The sequence below is a fragment of the Lycium ferocissimum genome, chromosome 7 (genome assembly GCF_029784015.1).
Source record: "Lycium ferocissimum isolate CSIRO_LF1 chromosome 7, AGI_CSIRO_Lferr_CH_V1, whole genome shotgun sequence".
In the NCBI taxonomy this organism is placed as follows: Eukaryota; Viridiplantae; Streptophyta; class Magnoliopsida; order Solanales; family Solanaceae; genus Lycium; species Lycium ferocissimum.
In genome coordinates this window covers 49,413,945-49,434,572 of record NC_081348.1, presented here as the reverse complement: position 1 = coordinate 49,434,572, position 20,628 = coordinate 49,413,945, and the positions used below count along the sequence as shown (strand labels likewise).

General features: G+C 34.5%; 1 protein-coding gene and 1 pseudogene across 1 annotated transcript; one reads left to right on the top strand and one right to left on the bottom strand.

Annotated features, from left to right (window-relative positions):
- Positions 1-8,092: 8,092 nt before the first annotated feature.
- Positions 8,093-9,203, top strand: LOC132062940 (protein CLAVATA 3). The gene is made up of 3 exons (XM_059455401.1): positions 8,093-8,318; positions 8,403-8,473; positions 8,801-9,203. The coding sequence occupies exons 1-3, from the start codon at positions 8,246-8,248 to the stop codon at positions 8,957-8,959; spliced, it is 303 nt and encodes a 100-aa protein (XP_059311384.1). The 5' UTR covers positions 8,093-8,245; the 3' UTR covers positions 8,960-9,203.
- A 423-nt stretch (positions 9,204-9,626) lies between these two features.
- On the bottom strand, positions 9,627-11,326 carry LOC132065521 (pentatricopeptide repeat-containing protein At1g05750, chloroplastic-like; annotated as a pseudogene).
- Positions 11,327-20,628: the final 9,302 nt, after the last annotated feature.

The window sequence follows — 20,628 nt, the reverse complement described above, 5'->3', positions numbered from 1 at the left end:
AAATCAGCGGTCCGGTACTAGATGTAGCCTTTCCCTGAAATGATTGCCAACACCTTTGAATATCCTTTGTAATTCTCTTGGCATCAATGGATTCTTCAAGCCAGAGCTTTTTTGTGAGAGTGTTGAGGATGGTGGGCATGGTGAAATTTTACAGCTCCTCGGCTAACTCTATCCAACAAAAATGAAATGGAAAAATAGCAGTTTCAAAACTATAGCACTCTGAACAAAAAAATTTCACGTACAATCACAAGGCACGGAATTCCAATGGAAAACTCAAAACCCATTATCATAACTTAACCCAAAGAAGTATTAGCAAGAAATTGTGCTAAATGATACTCCCCTGTTTCAATTTATATGAACCTATTTTTTTTTAATTCGTGCCAAAATGAATGACTTCTTTTCTAATTTAAAAACAAATTTACTTTATGAAATAATTTACATAACAAATATTGACTTATTTTAAGCACGAGTTTCAAAAAAGTTTTATTTCTTTTTTTAAATGTTGTGTCCAGTTAAATGAGTTCATATAAATTGAAACGGAAGGTGTATTAAATTAGAAGAATTCCTCAACAACAACTACGTAATCCTTTGATTTTCTTCAAAATTACGGCTTCGCTTTTTAATTTTTTTTGCGAAAAGGGCACAAAATTTTCGGCTCTCGTTCCCCCAATTGCTCCACTAATCTTATTTTTATTTTTAATTAAGTTTTCTTCTACTGTTGTTTTCGCTCAATTTTGGTCGAATAGTCCCAAGTTTTTGCTCTTCCTCCTGGGCTGCTTTCTTCACCATTGGAACTAATGGTGGAAAATCAAAGAAAAAAAAGGCCATTCGAGAAGATGATTGAAATTAGAGGAAAAAACGAGAGAGAGAGAGAGAATGAAAAGAAAAAATTAAATAATGGTTGTAGGGTTTTTTTAAAAATATTTTTAGTGCTCTTCACTCTCTCAAAGAGAGTGTTACTTTCTTTGCCAACTCAGCACTTGAGAGCTTAATAATACCAGTTAAAAGATTTGCAGGGGTAATAGCGCCCCCTCCTCCCCGCGTAAAGATTGAATGTGTTATAAATAATTCGGTCAAACGTTAGGGAGCATTATAGCTATTTTTCCTAGTTTTGATCCTTAAAGTTTGCCAAAAGTGAGCCCTTTTTGTTTCCGTCAAATATTTTAAGAAATTGTCGATTGTTTCCGTCAAATATTTTAAGAAACAGTCTATTAGATTGGATGGGAACTGTGGAAAAAAAAGATTTAATTAGATCACAGAAATGTTCCATCAAAATAATAAAAACTGCAGCACATAAATGCATTGGAGTAAAAAAAAATAAAAAAAATAGGAAGTTACACCTCAAAAAGCTACTCTAAAGCATAATTATTTTTTTACATATATCATCAATCATTCTGAGTTTCTGACTACTATCACTGCCGCATCAATGGCATTTTAAATAGGGTACTAAAGAACTACCCCTCTACTAAAAAAAAAAAGAAATTTTCAACTTAGAACCATACCAAGCATAGCAACTATTTTTTTATTTTACGTCAAAGGACATAATGCAGCAGATGGGGTTGTTTCTCTCTTAACCAGAGAATTTGTATTTCGAGCATCGAATATGACATCAGTTGCCTTTAAGTATCTTTCCAATGATGTAAATGGGATATGTATATTCTTATTTCTTGCAGAGAAGTAAAATAGAGTTAGCTCAGTTAGGAGATGTGTCAGTACATTACATTTGGTAGACAAAAGACATTTATTTGCCGTCAGTCTGCAGCATCAAAAAGGGCATCAATCCCAGAAAGATTGACACTTAAAATAGAGCATCACAAGGATATATTAGTACTTATCTGGGAATCTAAAGTTTGCTATAATAGAAACTGCGAGTTCTATTTTAACTTAAATTCCTAGTATTACTAGGTTCCTCTCTCCTTACCTTTCCCTTTTTGGACTTCTCTTTAGTTATGACAGTCTTTGTATTTCCAAATTAATGATGTTCTGAAACTAATCTTTTGTTAGTCTACTCCTTTTGTATTTCCAAATTAATGATGTTCTGAAACTAATCTTTTGTTAGTCTACTCCAAATAGAATGAGATTTATTTACTTATTTATATTTGAATATAGTTGAATTTTAAGTTTCTCATTTTATGCTTAATGACATACTTTAATAACCAACTTAACAGGGTAATGATACCTTTCTATATTTAGAAAGAATTGAACTTTAAATTTCTCATTTTTTCATTAATGACATGCTTTTATAGCAATTGAAATATCATGGCAGGTTGAAGACTACAAGTTTTAAAAGTCTATTTCTATTTTAAACTCACTGTCGACCGTTGAGTCAAACCCCGGCCACGTAAGTTGGAACTGAGGAGTAACAAAATTCCTTTAAACTGTTGTGCAACAACAAATTCCCTTGTGTATACTCGCCCTGTTTCATTTTATGTGGCGCTATTTTATTATTAGCCCATTACAAAAGTGACACTTTTCTGTGTTGGAAATGGTTAATTTTAAATTTTCTAGTTTATCCTTAATGACATACTTATATAATTATAGAAACAGAGGTGGACTCCGGATTTGAAGACGACGGGGGCACCACCAAAGGCAGATGCATGTTAGTCGAAGAGATGTCATGCAACACCGCCTTGTCTGAAATTTTATTAGAACATAACTGATGTACTAACATATAAATACAAATTAAACGGTACGTTTCGACAAAACTCATTCCGCGGACTAGTGGTTTGGACACCGCTTTTCATGCAATAGGTTGCTTGTTTGAAACTTGCCACCAACACTTTTTTTTTATGCATTTTTTTAACCAAATGAACCAATCCGGCAGATATATTTAAGGGGTCCTTCTAAATGTATATAATAGATATTCAAGGTATATACACACATATATATAGAGTGTTTTCCAAATTTAACGTGCCCCTCTCCTAATAAGGTGGGTCTGCCCCTATATAGAAATATTACCGTAAGTTTCTATAAGCTCCAAAAATCTTTCTTTCTTAAGAGAGACACCTAGAAAAACTTTTGATATGTAAAAAGATTGCTTGTAAAATTAGGATGTATCATAGAAATTAACGTACACATAATTAGGGGTGTTCATGATCTGGTTTGATTAGGTTTTTGGTTAAAACCAAACTAAACCAATTAAGTCGGTTTTTTCTAATATTCAAACCAAACCAAAACATTATAGTATAAATTCTAGCGGTTTCGGTTTAGTTGGTTTTATCGGTTTGGTTCGATTTTTGCGATTTTTTCAGATTTTAAGAATGTATTAATAAAAAGAACCTTTGAATCAAATGGTAACTAAATACGGCTTTGACTGTGATCCATTCAAATCTAAAAATCTTCTTAATTAATTCACTAACTTTATTTAGGTATAGGGCTATGGGTATAGAAATTACTGAAACATAACATCAACCTTTCGTGATTCTAGTTACCTCCCTACATATAGCCTTTTGATATTACGCAGTCCTCCAAAATTTTTGTTATCTAGACTCATCGTGTTTATGAAGCATTGAGAAGAAAGCACAGAAGTTAAAACGAAAAATGATAAACAGAAAGACAAAGTCATCTACCCAAACTTTTTAGATTCCAATTGCCGTTTTCTTCCCTTTAATTTGTTACAGATAAAATGTAGCTTATTTATAGTAATTTAACAAATTTCTTTTTATTTTACCTTAAGTTTAAATGAGCTACACTTTTTTTTCTAATTATTTGAATTTGTATTGGGCTTGGAATGAGCCAAATTTTTGAAGAAGATATGTATGTATCTATAATTTGTATTGGACTTGGAATGAGCCAAAATTTTATATATGTATGTATTATCGGTTTGGTTTGATTTTGGTTCGGATTTTTTTTGTTTAACACTAAACCAAATTAAATATTGTTGATTTTTTAAAATTTAAAACCAAATTAAATCAAATCAAGCAGATTTTCTATTTATTAAATCAGTTTGACTCAATTTACTGATTCGGATCGATTTTTTGGTCTCATTTGAACACGCCTGCACATAATATGCAGCCTCCTGTTGGATGATGATGCAGCGCAAGAAGTAGAGTTAGTTAGACTTTTATCAAGAATTAAAGAGTGAAAGTGACAGTAGCGCCGTCTAATATAGCTGGCTAGTTTTGCAGAAGGCCAATTAATCCAGTGGAGTGTCAAGCATCAACTAAAGGTCTGTACTCTGTCTTCTTTGCAAATGTCCTTCTGGTTAATCATGCGGATCCAATTTTCTATACATCTTTTCTGCACTCACTCATCATAACTAGTTTCTTTAACATAAATAATTACGGTGAATATTAGCGTATGCAAAATTTTCTGTAAATGATATCAATATTTAAAGAAGGGAGCGATCGAATATATTTCTGTAGTGTAGTGACATACATATAGTAAAAATTTTGACGAACCGGTGTTTGATGACACCACTAGAGGCAAGATATTCACGTCCGCCACAAATTATAGGGTGGTAACTATCTCTCCAGCCTTAATCAGAGATCAAGGAGGCTGAGAATAAAATTGTCCCTATGAAGGAGTTATTTGTCCTAAAAAAAAGAAAAAAAAAAAAACTCTCAAGCATAGCCAGTTGTATCAGATCAGACATGATATCTAGTAAGTAGTAATTCAACCTAAATGGTGGTTAGGAGTTAATGCTATCCAATCGAGTAACAATTTTTCCTTCTTGACTTCTTGATGAGATGTGCACATCAGAGCAGCCAGCATCAATAAATATTGCAGTGCAGCTAGCTGCAAAAGGCTAATATAAGAACATATCATCAATCAACCCTTGATCTTGATATGATGCTAATAGCCCTCCATTATACTTACCTATATACTTCATCCACCCGTTTCGGTTTATATAATTTTCTTTTATTCTTAACGAAATGTAACGTTTTGGTACACATAAATGCTATAACATGTTTAATATCATAAATTTTAAAAAATTTCATTTTTTTCTTAATTTCATCCCATAACAAATTATATCATGTAAATCGGAATGCACCACTATCGATTATGGTCGGATGAATATATATGATCCTTTCACCTTCAACTAGAGACGGATTTGCCTTCTGAATATATTAAAAATCATGGTAGGAAGTGCTTCCCTTTTAATGTTGGAATATGTAGAATCTCTTCTCTCTAAGCTAAAAGTCTCGAATTCAATCACTAAGAATGAATTTTTGTTAGGTACAAAGCGTTTTCCTTTTTAATATACCTTATATGGTGCGAATTTAAATTAATGGAACTTCAAAATCACGGAATTGGAAGGAGCACCATAAGATGGAAAGAGAAAATACTTACATAAAAGAGTAATCATATCTAAGTAATGATTACACTTTTTTCTAAGATCACGTCAGCAATATATATACTTCAAATGTCAAAAATCCCAGCTGTGTTATCCTCAAAATTTCCTATTGGGTTGGGCAGAGTGTCCTTTTGTCTGAAAAACTATATATGTGCAGGTTATTTTGAGACAAGAAGCCGTCACACTGTCTTGTTAGTACCTTAAAAGCTTATTATTAGAGTAATAAAAAAGCAAATATTATTTTCAAGAAAAGGTGACAGTGAAAGATATCCCAGTTTGATCAGTACTATAGTACTGCTGCGAATCTAATTTGCAGAACTGAAACTGGGAGTTGTATGGGTCTTATGTTCAGCTTAGCTATAGTAAGTATTATGATCACGTCACAATATCTTTAGATATTATAGTGATTTATCTTTTCAATTATCATTGGGCTATAGTAGTACTTCAAAAGAATGACTGACTATAGTTTGCTACCAAATAATCTTTTTCAACTTTAATTTTATTATATGGGACTCCTTTTTTTCAAACTTTAATCAAATATTGTTCGAACGCGAAAGGTAGCGTCCAACCAATCTTCCATATTGCATAAAGGTCATCCAAATTTAAAGAAGTCTTTTTTTGAACATATTCAGCATTCACTATCCACTGATTCTACTAATTTAGACTTGAGCCGCATAGGGCTCAATAAAGCGGAATTTCTGCACGGTTTGAACTGGAGACATGTGGTTAAGATTTGAAGGAATTTCTTTCATCCCACCACATTCTTAGTTGGTCGAATTCCATCCGTATATCACATGACAATTGTGGTATGAATAATCTCGGAATCGCTAATCTCGAAATCAAAGAGTGCATCAAATACAGGATAAAATAATCCTATAATTTATTCCCTAATTGTAATCCCTTATCCACTGACCAAGTAGGTGTTTTGACATAGTTTTGATAGAAAATTATAGTTTTTGAAGTTAAAGTTGAAAATGATAGTATTTGGAAGTTGAAGTTGTTCTTGGACATGCATGAGTTGAAAACAGTGGCGGAACTGAAATTTTTACTAAGGGGTGTCAAAATATAAAAAAGTAATATATGACGAAATTAAGAGGGTTCAGCACATAATATATATATATATATATATATATATATATATAAAAGAGTTCTTTTTATGTATTTACTCAATGTGATTTTTCGGCGAAGGGGTGTCGGTTGACACTGATGGAATATAGGCATACGCAGCGGAAGCAAATAAGGAATCGAACTTGCATGTAATATAGACAACACATAATCAAGATATTAACCAAACATAAAATTTATACTTATCTCTTGAAGCGTGAATGCAACCTCGAATCTAGCTTTCAAGCACGAGCAAAAACCATTCACGCGTTCATCCTGTGGTTCCACGGTCTTCTGGTGTATCCCGAACTTTTGAACATAATACTTGAGTGACAAGTATTCGGCTAAAGAACAATCACTTAGGGTTCATATGGCTTTCTTTATATACATCGTTTTTAGGGTAAACCTAGCAAAAAACGTGTAGCCCTTTCCTAACCCACCAAGGATATTATTTTTCCTCTTATTTTTCTTGTTCTAGAATATTTCTTTTTAAGCGGGGACCACAGATTTAATAACGAGGCTTCCTATTATGGTACTAATTCGGAATATGAATGAATTAATCCTACCACAATAAATTACAATTTATTCCACTAGAAAACTGTAATTGCACTCCTCTGTTTAATTTCGAAATCCTTCATTAAAAACTTATTTAACTCCCCATGTTAAGATTACAGACACCAATCAAATAAATTAAATTACTGACAATTTAATCATCGACTAATTTAATCCTTTATATTTCGCTTAACTTACATCATGTGATTTTTGATACAAAATCCATATAGGTTTTTATGAGACTTATAAGCATCCATAAAGGGGTATCATCAATCTCAAAGTCGAGACACGGATTCTATCAACTAATTATTATTTCACAAATGTAATTTGCCATTATCCAATTTACCAGGAATACATAGACCCGCAATTGAGTCGTACCTTTTAATAAATCAAAATAATGAACAAATCACATTGATCATAATAGTTATATCAAGATCAAGAGTATAAGTACATTTAATGAACTAGAGAATTTATTTTATATATTCAGTACAAAAACACTTATCTCTACTTGGTCCGTTCAATACATACAAATGTACTAGCACAAGAAGACGGAACTACACCGTTCCATAATGAAGATACATTATATTAATCTTGTGCTACAATCATACCGATGGCTTTGTCCAATTTCCATCTTCGATTGTGAACATAAATTTTATACTTATAAGAACCGACGATTTAATCTTCCGTGTATAATTTAAACTCTATACACTAAATCATCTACTATATAAGTAAAGGACACACATACCAGTACATGATCTATTTAATTCTTTATTAAACAATGAATAAATAATTGTTCTATAATAGATACTATATTCAAACACATGGTTAATAGTATATATATCCCAACAGACACCCTTGGATGAGTGTGGCTCCGCCACTGGTTGAAAATGATTTTTTACTTGAAAAACTAGTCAAAACCAATTTTTCCAACTTAATATCTCATCTTCAAAAACTAACCAAAAATCAGTCCAACATATTAACCAAATAATATTTTTAAAAAAAGGGATGTCTAAACTTAAAATTGAAAGAGGCATATAATTAATCAGATGAGCTCACCTGATGAGGATCCTATCTACGTATTGCCTCAGCATGTAGGGGGATTTCAAAACTGCACTGTCATGTCTTAAAAAGTATACTTATGATATACTAAAATGGCTGCATGGCTCATCATTTCTTTTGCTCTATAAATTGGCTTTTATCTGCACTTACTCTGTATTCCATATCTTGATCCATTTATTTCTTACTTAGCTCAAGAACTAGCATTTGCCTATTTCTTTTCATTTGCTTCTCAAAATGTCTTTGATCACTGCCAAGCATTTCACTCTCTTGGTCTTGCTCTGCTTTTTAGTTATTCAAGAATCTCATGGTATTCCTCTCTCTGTCTAAGGATTTTTTTTGTGTATGTATAAAACTATGTGTTGTTCTTGATCATTGCTTTATTTTGATGTAGGATGCACCAGCAGCAGCTCAAAATGCATTTTGAAAAAGGAAGTTGCTTCTATGAGACTTCTAAACAGAAAGGTTTTTGAATTTCTCGTCTTATTCTCATACACTATCTTTTATTCATTAAAGCTTACCTGATTAAAATAATTAAGAATATTATTTAAAAAAATGGTTAAGGGGCTATTTCGCGAGCCTTCACACTGCCCCATTCCATAACTTCCCACCTTTCGTCCGTCCACGAGGCTGTAAAAAGAGAGAAATGGGGAGGCTATCTAGTGGGGTTGTTGCAAACATTCGGTTGTATGCAACAAGGTCCCAATGGACAAGGGGACAAGCGAATCATAGCTTTGATTTCCATGAATAAGTACTACAGTAATTCTTAAACTAATATATATGTGCATGCAGGTTTTTGGAAGCCAGTGGGCTGCATTGGGAAAGGGCTATTACAATCACGCAGAGAAGATTAATGAGAAATTTGCTGATTGGGAGCTAAGAGGAGTTCCAGCTGGTCCTGATCCAGTGCATCACAATGGTGCTAGTCCCAAGAAACCTAGGACTCCATGATCATGCAGTATTAATTTTGTTTTATTAGCTCTATATCTAAGTTTTTGGTAAAGGGTATAGTATGGTTTCATGTTTATGGTTTCTGTTGTTTTTGGCTCAACAGAGAAAAAAGAAACAAAAAAGTAAGAATGGGCTTAGGCTAACCAAGTTGGAATAGGATTTCATGTCTTACTTGACATGTATATAGTTTGATGCAAAGTTGTCCTTTTTATTAGTAGTACTAAGAAAACTCAAGCATGACATAGTTTTTGCTGTACTTTCAAAGTCATCAATGCAAAAGAATGTTTTTGGAGCAAGAGAGGTTTTCTGGTATTGGTCTTTGATATAAGAAACAACAGCAACTATGCCTTAGTCCCAAAGAAGTTAGGGATGAATGCTCACGTCTTCATTTAAGCTCATTTTATACATCAAAGCTGATAAAAGAAAGTGAAAAAAAGAAGGAAATAAGAAACAAAATCAGCTGTGGAATAGAGACAAGATCCTAGTCCAATACACATATAGAGGACCTGTAAGTCCTTTTGTAGTCCACATAGAAAACCTTAATTTTAACCTTATTATGACATTCCAAATGATTAGATAAAAGTTCAACTATGCACGACTTGATCAGTCAAGTTCAAAGCAAGAACTTACTCTTCTTTACAATAATATATATGTTGCACAGAAATGAAAGTAATCAACCACATTCATATAATTCAATTACATCATCTTCAAAATAGCCAGACGCTCTTAGCTCACCTGACAAATTCTCAAGCATAACATAAATATGCTCTGCATGTATATGTGTTCTATCTCCAGCCACAAATTCGTGAAGAGTGCTATCAACCTCAATAGGACTGATTCCCGGTCTCTTTTGAATCCCGAGCGTCTTCATTTTCTTCCTCACAGTACTAGCTCCACGCCAACTTCCCATTGCAGCATATATATTAGAAAGCAACATGTGATTTGAATCTCCATCCGGATCCAATTCGTAGATATAACGCATTAGCCTTTCAGCTAGTCTTACATCGCTAATATAGACCCCAATATAACTTCAATCGGCTTCATGGGCATATTCTTAATAATGCCTAATGCATCTTCCAGCACGACTGTAAAGATCGACTGTACAGCCGTAGTGTTCAATCCTAGGGGTAATTCTATGAACTCCTTTCATTATTTTGAAATATCTCAACCCTTTTTCGACTAAACCAGTAAAGCATGCATCGGTTGAAAATTAACGAAGTACATAATAACCATTGATTGCTAACCCTACAATGATTGAATTCCACGAAATCAAACTTCTCTCTGGCATTTCATCGAACACCTGGCATGACGCATAAACATACATGTCGATTGTAACACGAACGTTGTCCTTAAATTCACTTCGTCGCGCGGTGTACTTATACCAATAGTACCCAAATTAGCACAAGCCGAAAGAACCGCGATCATTGTTACATAATCAGGCTCCACATTAGACAACTGCATTTCACGAAACCACACTAAAGCTTCTTCAAAAAGCCCATTTTAAACAAATCCATTAATCAAAGCCGTCCAAGAAATAACATCTCTCTCAGGAATTTCATCGAACACCTTAACTGCATTCTTGAAATCCCCATTTCTCATGTAACCATCAACCATGGTGTTCCAAGTTACCTTATTCTTAACACCCATATGATCAAAACTCAATTTAGCGAAGCCCACAAGTCCAAACTTTGAATACATATCGATAACAGCAGTACCCACTTTCACATTCCCAGTATCCAACCCGAGTTTTCGAGCATACGCGTGAAGAGCAAATCCAAGAGACTGAGCTTTCGCAGGAAAATGGGCACAACCGGAGAATAGTGTAACGAAGGTAACGTGGTTGGGCTCAATGCAGGAAATCCTCATGTTGGTGAACACGGAAACCGCCTCGATTAAACGGCCATTTTTGCAATGATTGGCTATTAACGAGGTCCATGATGATGTAGAGTCGAGATTATTGCTGGCAGTTTTATAAAGGAATTGAGGCGGGGATGGCAAAGAGTTGGTGGCAGTTACTGTAAAGGCGGGAAGGGCCATTGCATATATTTCAAATTACAGTTGGAGATATCTTATCCTATAAAAGTTGCTATTTGTGAAATTAGCGTCAGTCACTATTTTAAATTGTATAAGTAATTATTGTTATAAAACTTTACCTATGGAATTTGAAACCTATGACAGTGGTTATAAAGACATTTATTGGAAATATATTAGTGGATGCTATTTCAGTATGGGACTTTTCAATTTATATAGTAATTAAAAAGTAATGAATATTGTTATAAAGTTTCAAATTGCATGGGTGAAGCTTTATCATGGTGAGATTTTAGAATATTGCTATAGAGTATCAGATGTGGAATTGAAAACCTATGCCATTGGATCATTTTTGAGGCGGACACCTTACAGAAAGTGATTCATGGATGCTATTTCCGAAAATTTTGATAAATATATGTACGTATATAATCTGAAAAACAGAATATATAGTAGATATAATATAAATGACATTGCTTTGCACAAAGGATGTTGTGGCTCACTGGCGAGGTAGTTCGATCACTATTGCAGGTTCGGACCTCTGCAACGTGTTTGTGCTAGTTTTTTTTTCAAAATAATTTGTAAGCGCTCATTCCTTTGTCCATCTGCTGAAAAAGAGCACCTTGAATGAGGTTCGAACCCAACAGCCCAACACTTCTCATTGTAAGGAAGGATGATACAAAACAAGTCAACCTACATTCATTTTAAAATAAGACTTATACATTAAGTTACTTAAATGCAATTAGGAACTGAACTATAACTCTAGGGGTGAAAAAATTATTCATTCTTCTCTCCAATTTGTTCATATGTTTCACTCTTCAAATGTCACTAAAAGTGATTACGCAAAATCTGCTACTTTAAATTTACAAATAGTGATTTCAAAGACATCACTAAAAAGTGGTTAGTAGATGCTACTATGAGATTTACAAATAGTGATGCAAAAAATAGTCATTGTCACAAGGACAAGCTATACATTTGATTGGTCAGCTAAAAATAGTTATGTCCGCTAACCAAATATACAAAAATTATACATTAGTGTGTGTATTATTCAATATATATATATATATATATATATATATATATATATATATATATATATATGGTTGCAAGGTATTAATTAGCTATCGATTACTCAGGAGTATTCAGCCTTGCAAGATGGTCCCTGCTGATTCACACGGAATTCCACGTGTCCCATGCTATTCAGGTCAAACCGTAAGCTAGCGATGCTTTTATCTACTGGGCTTTCACCATCTAGCTAGAGTGCAGCATCGCGTAGAAGCATGACGCTTTTATTGCTTGCCGCTATTACAGAATAACATTTGCTTTCTTTTCCTCTGACTACAAAGATGTTCAGTTCGCCAGGTTGTCTCTTGTCTGACCATGAATTTAGCGCACTTCGAAAGGTTGCACTATTCGGAAATCTTCGGATCTAATCTTATTTTCAACTCCCCAAAGCATTTCATCGATTACTACGCCCTTCCTCGTCTCTGCGTGCCTAGGTGTCGACCGTAAGCCTTTCCTCGTTTGAACCTCGCCCTTCATCACTTTGTGCACCACTTACCGTTTTCACCCAGTCTTTCAACGGCTAGGAAGATAGTCGTAGAAACGAAACTTATCGCCACACCGACCATCAAACACGATATATACACACACAAACGGTATAGAATCCCCATAAGGAGTACACCCAAATAAACAAAATTGAATTAAAATTTCGTCCCCTACAGTTCTTTTTTTTCTTCTGCCATCTTGATACACAGTAGCTCAATGAGCAAGAAATGGGTAACATCCTTATGGTAACTTTTGATTGCTTCAACAACCTTTATTAAAAAAAAAATGGTGTACATATTTGTTGTCCAAAAATAGTGAATAATTTAGAAAAATAGATACATTCTTTAGAGGTTTGTGGAGCGATATTTGCTTGTATAATCTGAATATTAACAATTTTATACACGAGACAATTTATTTGTTTATTTAGAAATCGATATTTCCTTTTATGAAACGTGGCAAATTATCGTATGTTTTAAATGTTAATGCTTGCTATATCCCAACTACTTGTTTGTCGCTCATATTTTCCTTTTATCTTCTCTCATAAAGAACAGAATACCCTAAACTTACTGTGGAGGCCTGCACAACTATATTTGTTTGTATAATCCGAATATCGACAATTTTATACACGTGCCAGTATATTCGTTTATGCAGAGATCAATGCTAGCTTTTTCAAGTGAAACGTTGTAGACCTTCACAAGACATTAATGTTTTCTATCTTTCAACTACTTGTTTGTCGTCGCAGATATTTTCCTTTTATATTCTCTCGGAAAGAAGAGAAAAGGAGATCAGGAAAGGAAGAAAAGAAGATAGTTTTTGGTAAGAAGTTCCAGATGATGATACTTGCAAGAAGCTACAAGGTATTTTTCTAATTGAAATCCTCTCTTAAAATATATTTCATACGTTCTTCATGTAATTATTTCATTAGTTTGATCTTATATAGTTTTATAGAGTAGCTTATGATGTTGGAGGTTTCACCAATTGAGTCAAAAGATCTCTAACATAGATTTCACTATATACGAGATAACGGTAGTTTTGAAAAGTGTGCTAATTTAGTATGATTTCAAAAAAAAAAAAAATTAGAAACACGACAAAGGAAAGTGAGATATTACCTTTTTTTTCTAGGTTTCTTTAGAGTTCAGACATGTTTTAGCGACAAATCAAGTTGGTAACACATGAAGAGCGTGAACATTAATACCTGAGGTAATGTACTTCTTTTGATTTGAATAAGGGTTCTTCTTTTTTGGATTGTTATATGCTACAACTCTGAGGTTTAGTACACATGCTAGTTGCGTGAAGATTAATTATTATACCATAACGAGTAATGAATAAATTGTTATACGATATCTCTAACTTTGTGTAATAGCTCTGTGGATTTATTAATCCAATCAAGTAAAAAAGTAGGAGGTAAAAGCATGTAGTGGCTCATTTTTATTTTCCTTTATGGTTGTTTAGATTTAATTTTATCTATGTTTTAGTTTGTAACGAGTAACATGTCAAAAATAATTTACTTGTTATCAGTTAAAATAAAGAATTTCTATTCGGGATTAATTTTATAAATTATATAACAAAATAGCCGTAAAGATAGCCTTTTAAAACAATTACATATGTGCTTTATTTTATTGTCGTTTGGTTTGAGGAATTTAAAAAATAATTCCATCATATATAAGAAAAAAGTAATTCATGAATCATTTTATGCAGTGGATGGTCGTCGACAATGAGCCTGTTTGGATGGGCTTAAAAAAAAAAGCGCTTATAAGTCGTTTTCGAACTTTATAAAAACGCTTTAGATCATTTTTTTGCACGGATTGCCCTTCGTTTGGGGTGGTCTTTAAATTTTGCCACTCAAATTTGTGGTCTTTAAATTTTGCCCTTCATATTTGTGGTCTTTAAATTTTGCCCTTTGCTTGGAAAGATGAGCGAATACATGAAATTCGGGTTCGAACCCCGCTCAAGCATAAAATAAAAAAATAATTTCGCACGGCAGGACTAGGGGAGTGTATGCCGGATCCAAGATACAATCTTTAAGAAAAAGTTAAAGTTATGCCGGATCCGGCATAACTAAAAGTCTGCCCCTCAAGGCAAAGTCTGCCCCCTCCGGCAGACTTTTAGTTAAACATAACTAAAAGTCACGGAGGGGGTATATAAAATTTAAACTTTGCCTTATAAGGCAAACTTTTTTTTTGGTTGAAAGTCTATTTTATTCCATCCAAAAAACTTGTACAGACAAAGTCGAAGTGACCTTCAATCGTACATGGTAAAATTCCTACTCACTAACTTGTATAAGTCAAACTAGGAGCAACTATTACATTAAAAAACAACAGCAGTTTTAATCAACTACACTTAGCTAGGGATAGCAATTCATAGCTTAAAGAGCTCTCTGCCATTTGAAATTGTTCCTGCCTTGGATGTGAATATGTTGTGCAATCTCTCTCCGCAGTCTATCGGGAAGAAACCGAGTATTTTGAAATCGAGTAGGTTCCTTTCTCTCCAAACCAATGCCACTAGCATACCAAAAATGCGACAAGTAATGGAGACGTGCTTTGATTTGTGTCTAGCAATGTGTGAGATCCATGTGATTTCATCTTGCCTGTTCCCCTATTCTTCTAGTGTACCCTACCCATACCAACAATCTGTACCACAATCCTTTTGTGATGGAGCATTCAAAATAAAGATGGGAAAATATTTCTTGAAGTCCGCCCCACGAAGATGGGAAAATATTTCGAAGTCTATCAACGATTGCTAATCTACCTTGTATTGCCACCAAAGTGTGAATTTGTATACGGGATGGACATTTGGTTGTAGCATAATACTTTTCCATGTAACTTTGGTATATATGCTTGAAAAAATAGATATATATGCTTCAAGCAAAGTTTGCCCATAAGGCATAAGTATGCCCCCATCGGCATAAGTTTGGTAAATCCTTAACAAGTTTATGCCGACGGGGGCATACTTTTAATGGGCAAACTTTTATGCCGGATCCGGCATAAACTTATGAAGGAATTATCAAAGTTATGCGAACCGGCATACTTATGTCAAGTGCCCGCCCATAAGGCATAAGTATCGGTCCGCATAACTTTGCTAATTCCTTCACAACCGTACGTAGACGGGGGCATAGCGAAATTTAAACTTTGCCTTGCGAATTTTTTTTTTTTAAAATTTTGATTTGTGTGGGGGTTCGAACCTGAAACCTATGGGATTTAGCGAAGGGCAAAATTTAAAGATTTCAAATATGAAGGGCAAAATTTAAAGACCACCCCAAAAGAAGGGCAATTCTGCGAATTGCCCGCTTTAGATAAGCTAAGCCAAACGGGCCCAATTATTTTTTGGGCTTATTTTAAGCACAAAATGGCTCTAAGTTGGCCAGCCAAACACTCAAAAATAAGCTGTTTTCAGCAACTTATAAGCCAATCCAAATGGGCTCTATATTAAAATTAAAGTCAGTATCTAATACAGTCAAACCTCTCTATAATTGTCATTCGTTATAACAACATTTCACTATAACGGCTTGATTTTATCTAGAAACGATTTTTCATGTTATTTTTTAGGGAAAAGGGTAAAAAAAAACCCTTCTACTTTGGGAAAAGGGCTAAAAATATCCTCCATTACAAATTTGGGTCAAATACCCCTTCCGTCATTAAAGTTTTTAAATATGCCCCTGTCTTAACGAAAATCCCAAAAATAACCCAATTTCATTTTTAAACCCGCTTCATTTAAACCCGACCCAACTAAATAAAAAACACATATGGGTTACTCACTCTTGTGCCTAGTGGCTCCAGATGTAGGACTCGGGAACAAGTTGATCGTATATGGATTTTTTATGTAGTTGGGTCGAGTTTAAATGGAATCGGTTTAAAAATAAAATCGGGTTATTTTGAGAAATTCCGTTATGACAGGGGTATATTTGAAAATTTTAATGAAAGGAGGAGTATTTTTTACCCAAATTTGTAACAGAGGATATTTTTAGCCCTTTTCCCAAAGTAGAGGGGCATTTTTTACCCTTTTCCTTATTTTTTATTTCTCTATAACAACATTCTACCTATAACAACAATGACATTCATTATAGCGGTACACTCTTTGTAAAATTACCTTCTATAACAACCATACTCAAATATTGTGTAATACTATTTTGTAAGAAATATAGTATGTATACCAAAAATTAAAATATTAATAGTAATCATCATTAATGTCATGCACATAGTAAATTTCAAGTACGAATATCTAAAAGAAAAAAAAAGTTATAGCCCAAATCCCATCTCATAACACCAATCAAATAAAGGATTCTATCACTTATATGGAGTTTGACACAACACTTCCAATCATTGAAACTTACAATGATGAAGAGATTATTGCACAAGTCATTAGAGTGGAAAGACAAGAGATAGTGCATGCAGAAGGTGACAACGAAAGTGCTGATGAAGAGCCTCAATCTACTAGGGAGCTCTTAGATAGGAGCCGATGCTATATGTATATTTACGTTTCTGCACTCAGGAAGATCTCAATTTGGCTCTTTAAAGAGCTGCTTGGATCAGATTTGGAGATACTTTAGTAATATTATTGCTTGATTAAAAAAAAAAGCTCTCAGACAACCTTCAAGGGAAAGCTATTGAACACCTTTTTGCTGAAAGTTTGGACAATAATCTTCGTCTTCAAGCATTATATTATCTAAAATTTACGAAGCAACCTATAATTGTAGAATTGTTATGTCAAACCTGAAATATTATAACTTTGAATTATTGTAAATGCATATGTTCCTTATATTTGAATTTTTTGTCTGTACGGTACAACTAGTTATTGATTTATGTGATAATTTATTAGTCTTTTCAATTTTTAATTAATGAAATATGAAAATCATATTTTAAAATTAACAAGTATTTACTTTTGTTTATAACATAAAAATATTAGAAAATATTTTTTTGCGTACTTTGTTTATAACAGCTAAATGAGATCTAAACATGAAATGTCGCATATACATACATAGCAACACCTCACAATATCAGCCATTAAATTTTCGGACAATTGTTGTCATTATAGAGAGGTTTGATTGTACTATTGTGTGGAACCTACATATTAAAGTTTGTTGTATTTGGGTCATTTGCACTTTTGTTCCTTTTTTTGTGTTGGTCTTTAGTTTTTGTGTTATATCCCGCATTTTGTGCGTTGGAATATTTCGAGATCGAGTAAATTGAAGAAAATAAGTTCGACGAAAATTTAGGAAATGCTGGGCGAATTTTTAAGTCAACTATGGAGGCGCATATCTCATAGTATATGTGGAGTTTTAAGGTGTTTTAAAAGCCTAAAATGAAGTTCGTCGAGTCTAGTTTGTAATGCAACAAACCGTTCATTGATAGGACATCGGAGTAGAGAATTATAGACGTTACAAACTGAACCGTCGACGCAGGAACGATAATCCCGCGGTACCGCTACGGACCTCTACAAAGACCGCTAAGATCTTGCTACGCACGTAGCTACGGGACCGACGTTGGCGCTTTTAAAAGGGACGAGAACCTTATTTTTTTCAAGAAAACGGTTCCAAAAGCTGTTCCCAGAAAAATTCAAAGAAAAAAAAGAAGAGAGGAAAAACCAAGAGAAAGAGAAGAGAAAAGGAAAGAAAAAAAATTCCTAGCCTTCAATCTTGGTCCAAAAATTGTAATTCTCTTGTATTCTTATTAAGTTCAAGACGCTCTTCGACGTGGTATAATGAGTTTGTCGAACGAACCACGTTTGCGAAAAGTTGAAATTTGAAGAAAAGGTATGAATTTCATGTTTCAAGTTATGGAATGAAGTTATATGTTATGATGATTAGAATTAGACGAGAATTATGAAAGTGTGACGTGTGTGTGCATGGCGTGTGTGTATGTGAAGTATGGTTGTGGCCGTGAGCCATGTGGTGTGGAGAAGAAATAAATTTGATTTTACTTAGCTTGTTAATTGTATTGTTGTGACCTTTGTGACGTAAATAAAGGCTTAGCGACTCAAGTTGGCGTTGAAATGGCATGTATGCCGTTATGGGAAATTATATGAATTCTATATGATTTTTATATGATTGTGGAAGTAATGGTCTAAAGTGTGAATTAATGTTGTTGCGAATGAATTTGGAAGATGACAATGCCATTTTGTAATTTTGTTGCCATTGTAGAAAGTTGGGAGGAACTAGGGTTTGATGGAAAACTTGTACATTTTGAGGAATGTGTTTGAAATGTATTCGAATGGTCTTGAACTAGTAGATAAATATGAAAACGTTGATATTGGTTGAGAAGTGTGAAGTTAGAACGGAAGTTGATGTATTATGTTGAAAGAAAGACTATTTATGTTAATATGTGTTTTGTAGCGTTTATTGGTGTTGTTGATGTTCTTGATGTTGTTGTTGGGTTGGTGGTTGTTATTTAAGCCGAGTTTAACTCTCGGGGATGTTGTATGTATAGGGGAGATGCGCCCAAATTTTTACGGACAAGTATTGATTAAGATTGAAACTTCAAGCCTTATGAATAGCAAATTGGTAAATGTGACCATTTGTAGATTCGGGCGAAACGGGAATCGAGTTTGGACGAGCGTAAGCGCAATTAAGGTATGTAAAGCTGTCCCTTTCCTTCTTTTGGCATGTCCTAGGTGTACTAAGTTTGGATTTGAGCCTCGGGGGTTATTCTGTTCATGGAAATCCGAGTTGAAATTGAGTACTATTCATTCAATGTAATTGAATTAGAATCCTTACGTCTTATTGAGAAAAATGTTCAAACACCTATAACTTGCATAAGCGTAACCGAATCACCTTGAAACTTGTTCGAGCCTTTAGATGTCGGTAAGTGAGCGCGTCATCAAGTCTTAACATTGATTTGTGTGCGGATGGACATTAACCTTTTTATGCTAATTCGGATTAAGTTGAGACATGTTTGTGGTTTACTACGATTTAAGAAAAATTTGTTTTACACTAAAGAAAGTATAAAGCTTGATTTTCTAAAACCACTCCGGGGAGTGCGATATTTTATTATTTAAGACTTTTCAAAACCACTCCGAAGGGAGTGCGATATTTTATTATTTAAGACCTTTCAAACCACTCGAAGGGGGTGCGAGATTTTACTATTACCGTATTATTATTATTATTATCATTATGTCACGAGTGGCGTACGCCCGCGGGGCCGGGGGTAGCCGTATGTCACGAGTGGCATGCCCGGGAAGGGGCTTGAAATATTATGTCGGGGCCGGCATGTCCGATGGGGCCGGGATAGACGTATGTTGGACCGGCATGCCCGAAGGGCCATCATTTTACGTCGGGGCCAGCATGTCCGAAGGGGCCAGGATAGACGTATGTTGGACCGGCACACCCGAAGGGGATTATTATCATTATTATCATTATTATTACTATTATTATTATTATTATTATTATCATCATTATCATTATGCCGGAAGCGGCAATGCCCGAAGGGGCCATCATTATTATTGCGCCGGAAGCGGCCGTCCGAAGGGGCTATTTTTTTTTTTTTTAGTATGTCGGAGCGACACACGGGTTAGGTTGCATCCTTTACTTAAGGAATGTGTGTTCATTTGTATTATTTACTTAAGGATTGTTCTAGGACCCATGTATACACTTATATTTCCTCCGAGGGTCAGCGGGTAATGAGCTTGATTGTGATTTCTTTTCTTCTAAATTAAGCTATGGTTATTATTTGTAATCGCTTTACATACTCGGTACATATCCGACCGACCCTCTTCGGGGCGTTTTCATGCCACGCGTGTACACCCGAGATGAAGAGAAGACTTTGCTAGGAGTTGTTCCCGCGGGGTTGGCGAGCTCCATCTCGGTTCGGAGTATTGCCGAGTCATGCACTTATGTCATGGTATTTGTACATCTTAGAGACTTTGCGGACGGTGTCCCGTGGATGAGTGTCGAGGAGCGCGAACCAAATATAGATGCCGAAAGAGTGTGTATTTTCAAATGTTGTCGATTGGTATATTATGTGATTGATTGAAAGTTTTCATGACACAGATAAAAACAGTGATCTCTAGGTCGAAATGCTTCATGTTTTTTTTCTAAAATTTTTGAAATGACAGGTTTTAGTAACGTGAATGTTTAAGGGTTCGCTCGACTCTGAGGAGGGTCG

Excerpts from the sequence above, each read along its gene's own strand:
- LOC132062940 (XM_059455401.1), top strand. The coding sequence starts at position 8,246 with ATGTCTTTGATCACTGCCAAGCATTTCACTCTCTTGGTCTTGCTCTGC. Across the intron at positions 8,319-8,402 it reads AGTTATTCAAGAATCTCATG|GATGCACCAGCAGCAGCTCA; the intron begins GTATTCCTCTCT and ends ATTTTGATGTAG. Across the intron at positions 8,474-8,800 it reads TGAGACTTCTAAACAGAAAG|GTTTTTGGAAGCCAGTGGGC; the intron begins GTTTTTGAATTT and ends ATGTGCATGCAG.